This window comes from Grammomys surdaster, unplaced genomic scaffold, assembly GCF_004785775.1.
Source record: "Grammomys surdaster isolate TR1022 unplaced genomic scaffold, NIH_TR_1.0 135, whole genome shotgun sequence".
Lineage (NCBI taxonomy): Eukaryota > Metazoa > Chordata > Mammalia > Rodentia > Muridae > Grammomys > Grammomys surdaster.
In genome coordinates this window covers 2,418,245-2,421,986 of record NW_021604593.1, presented here as the reverse complement: position 1 = coordinate 2,421,986, position 3,742 = coordinate 2,418,245, and the positions used below count along the sequence as shown (strand labels likewise).

Here is a 3,742-nt window from a genome sequence, read left to right as displayed (position 1 = left end):
ACACACCTGTGAGTGGACCTGATGTGGTGGCACACACCTGTGAGTGGGACTGAGACCTAAAGCAACAGACATGCTCGGGTACAGAACGTTGAGACCAGCCAGGGCAACAGAATGAGCCTCCATCTGCAAAAATAATGACTAGATAAAGTAATAACCTTTTTGTTTTGTTCTGTTGTTTTTGAGACTGTCCCACATAAGCAGAGCTAGCCTCAAACTCTGCATAACAGAGGATGATCTTGATCCCAGTCCTCCTGCTTCTGCCTCCCTTGCACTGGGATCACAGGTACAGGTCACCATCCCTGGCTAAAGAAAGGTCTTTTGAGGAACTTCCAGAGTATACTCCAAAGCGCCTTACAGTTTTATAATCCAACTGCAACCTGTGGGTTGGGTTTTTTCTATAAAGCTAGTGATGTTGCAAGCCTTTTTAGGTCTTAGTGTTCACCTATTTTGCTTTGTTTAAAGATACATATTCAAATTATTTGCTTTCCTGGTTCTAGCTTAGGTTAGGAATCTCTTGCCCCTTGATATCCTCATCCCTGCTCCTTCAGAGATCCACTATAACAGTTGGGTATCAGTGTTGTTTGATAGTGGTTTTTTTAGTTTTTGTTAAAATGGTCTCCCTTCATAGGCAGTGCTAGTGTCAAACTCGCCATCTTCCTTTCTGCACCTCCTGAGCACTCTGAACATTGAGGTCGTGGGTTTCCATCACCACACTTGATCGGCTGTTATGGTGGTGGCAGCAGGGCTGTAGGTTTTATTTATTTATTTATTGTTTTTTGTTTTGTTTTGTTTTTGCCTTGATGAGTATGGGTATTAGCTTAAGCAACTAGAACTTGAAAACCTGCACCCATATCATACACCAACTGTGGTATCTTGGACCAGTGACTTAATCACTCCAAGCCTCAGTTTCCTTTTTCTATAAAACAAAAATACAACATTACTAGCAACATTGTTGTAGGTAATTAAATGAACTATATCTAAAGTGCTTACATAGGACTGACACCTTCTAAGCATGACATACGATAACAGTTGGCCTTTGTATCCTGACTCTATAGGAATTACTTTTCTGCCATAAACAGATAGAAACCGCCAGGCAGTGGTGGCGCACGCCTTTAATCCCAGCACTTGGGAGGCAGAGGCAGGTGGATTTCTGAGCCTCCCAGCATTGAGGAGGCAAAGCAGACAGATTTCTGTGAGTTTAAGGCCAGCCTGGTCTACAGAGTGAGTTCCTGGACAGCCAGGACCACACAGAGAAACCCTGTCTCGAAAAAACAACAACAACAACAAAACAGATAGAAACCGGAAGTATTTAGAACTCAGATTTTCCAGCATGTGACTGTGACCTCTGAGAGAAGACGTGAAAGCGAGCTGGTTTCTATAGTGGTCTGTGCACTGCCCAGGAGCAGCTTCTAGCTGTGGCACAGAGGAGACCAAGTCAACTAGGCAGCTCCACTGGGCTGAGACAGGTAGAATGCCTGGTTAGAGGAAAGGGCTACACACACATAGCAGTGGAGACTATGCAGAGTCCCAGGTTTTCTGTGGACCTCTGCATGAGCTCAGACTCCCTGAGGCCCAGAACTCATCTTCAGAGAATAATTGGCAAGAAAATTTCAGAATTCATAAATTTTAGGAAAAAAAAAGTCTTTCTTCCCTCCCCCCTTCTCACAAGACAGGGTTTCTCTGCCACCATTGGTTGTCCTGGACCTCACTCTGTAGACCAGGCTGACCTTAAACTCACAGAAATCTGTCTGCTTTGCCTCCTCAATGCTGGGAGGGATTAAAGGCATATACCACTAGGCCTGAGGTACCACGCAATTTTAAAGAGATGTTTGGCCTCCTGGTACTTAGGAAGCAAACACAGGTGGATCTTCGTGAGTTAAAGGCTAGCCTGTTATACATAGCAAGTTCCAGGACAGCCAGGACTATATAATAAAGATAGTATTTCAAAAAATAAAAATAAAAACAACAACAAAAAGAGATGCTTCTTAGAGTCCAGAAGGATCACATCTGAGTCATAGGATTTAGCGTTATAATCTTTAATTGGGGGCTGGAGAGACGGCTTAGTGGGTTACCCAGAATTAGTTCCCAGTACCCATATGGGTGTCTGTAACAACTGTCTGAAACTCCAGTTTCAGGAGATCTGATACCCTCTTATGGCCTCCATTAGCACTGGGCACACAGCTGGCACACATACATACATGCAGGCAAACAACCTATACATGTAATATAAGAATAAAAGCTCTAGAACCGCCATTGAGAACTGTAAAGCAAACTTTAAAAGACTCAAACTAGAGAGGATCGGATGGGGGTTTGCGGAGTGGAAACCAGATAGGGGGATAACATCTGAAATGTAAAGAAATAAAATAACCAATTTAAAAAAAAGAAACTGATTGCTGACTTGCACTAAGTTTAACAATATTCAAAGGATTTCAAAACAAACAAAACAGTACCCAGACACAACATAAGAATAAAAGGGAAGAGAAAAAGGCAGAGTTGAGGTATGACCAATAACTCAAAATGACAAAAGAGAAAATGCCTAAAAATTGCGTGGATGATGACATTTGTTTAAGTGACACACCTAATATGAAGTGGTAGTCTAATAGTTGAAGATAGGTGATGATAAGTTAAAAATTAGAACTACTAACCCTAGAGCAATTCCTAAAAAATGAAAGCCATGGGGCTGGAGAGATGACTTACCGTCTAAGAGAGTTTTCTGCCTTTGCAAAGGAGTTTCCTTCCCAGCCTCCATATCAGGCTGCTCACAGCCACCTTTAGATCCAAGGGACCCAATGCCCTCTTCCAATCATGGCAGGCACCTGTACACATACAGCATTCATTCACAGACACACTTTAAACCTGGCAGCAAATACCTGTAAGCCTTAACTCGGGAGAAGAAAGCAGGAGTATCCAGAGCTGTCTTTGGCTGCTTAGCAAGTCTGAGGCCAGTGGAGACACTTGAGAACCTATACAACACAACACAGAGACAGTGCTGGCCAGGATCAATGCTAAGAAGGGTAGTAAGTGCAAAGAGCTCACTTGTAGAGGGGTAGGATTGTTCTTTGTCATGACTGAAGAAATGTGAATTATCTACTTTAGATTGTTGGGGTTTATTTATTTATTTATTTATTTGGTTTTTCAAGACAGGGTTTCTCTGTGTAGTCCTGGCTGTCCTGGAACTCACTCTGTAGACCAGGCTGGCCTCGAACTCAGAAATCCACCTGCCTGTGCCTCCCAAGTGCTGGGATTAAAGGCGTGTGCCACCACCACCCGGTGGGATTCTTTTTTAATGTATAGAACAGATAATATTTTTAGTTTGTTAAGTAAGCTGTTGCTTTCTTTGGCCATGAGAAAATTGGACTATATGGTTCTTAAACTTCCACTCACTGAAAGAGATCCATTTGTGACCCCATAAAATCAGAAATTAATTTCTATTTCAGAGGCAGAAGAAATGGGAGATGAGGAAGTTTTCTCCTGGCTAAAGTGCGCAAAGGGGCAGTCCCATGAACCAGAAAACCTCATGCCTACACAGATCATCCCTGGCACAGGTAAAGAAATTTCTGTTTTGAGATTGGGTGAAAAATGTTGTGTGTTTATTGTCCTGATTTTGTAGTGTGGAGTGTTAACCGCCTTTCACATGCTCAGTCAGCACTTCTACCATGGAGCTACACCCATAGCCTGAGTGGATTGGTTTACTCTGTGTGTGTGTGTGTGTGTGTGTGTGTGTGTGTGTGTGTGTGTGTGT

General features: G+C 42.8%; 1 protein-coding gene across 1 annotated transcript in view; it reads left to right on the top strand.

The window, feature by feature from the left end:
- The window catches only part of Kdm3b (lysine demethylase 3B), a 63,413-nt gene that overhangs the window by 40,871 nt on the left and 18,800 nt on the right, over positions 1-3,742 (top strand). The window contains exon 12 of the mRNA XM_028762697.1: positions 3,438-3,545. Coding sequence (XP_028618530.1) covers positions 3,438-3,545 — 108 coding nt within the window. The remainder of the gene's footprint in view (positions 1-3,437; positions 3,546-3,742) is intronic.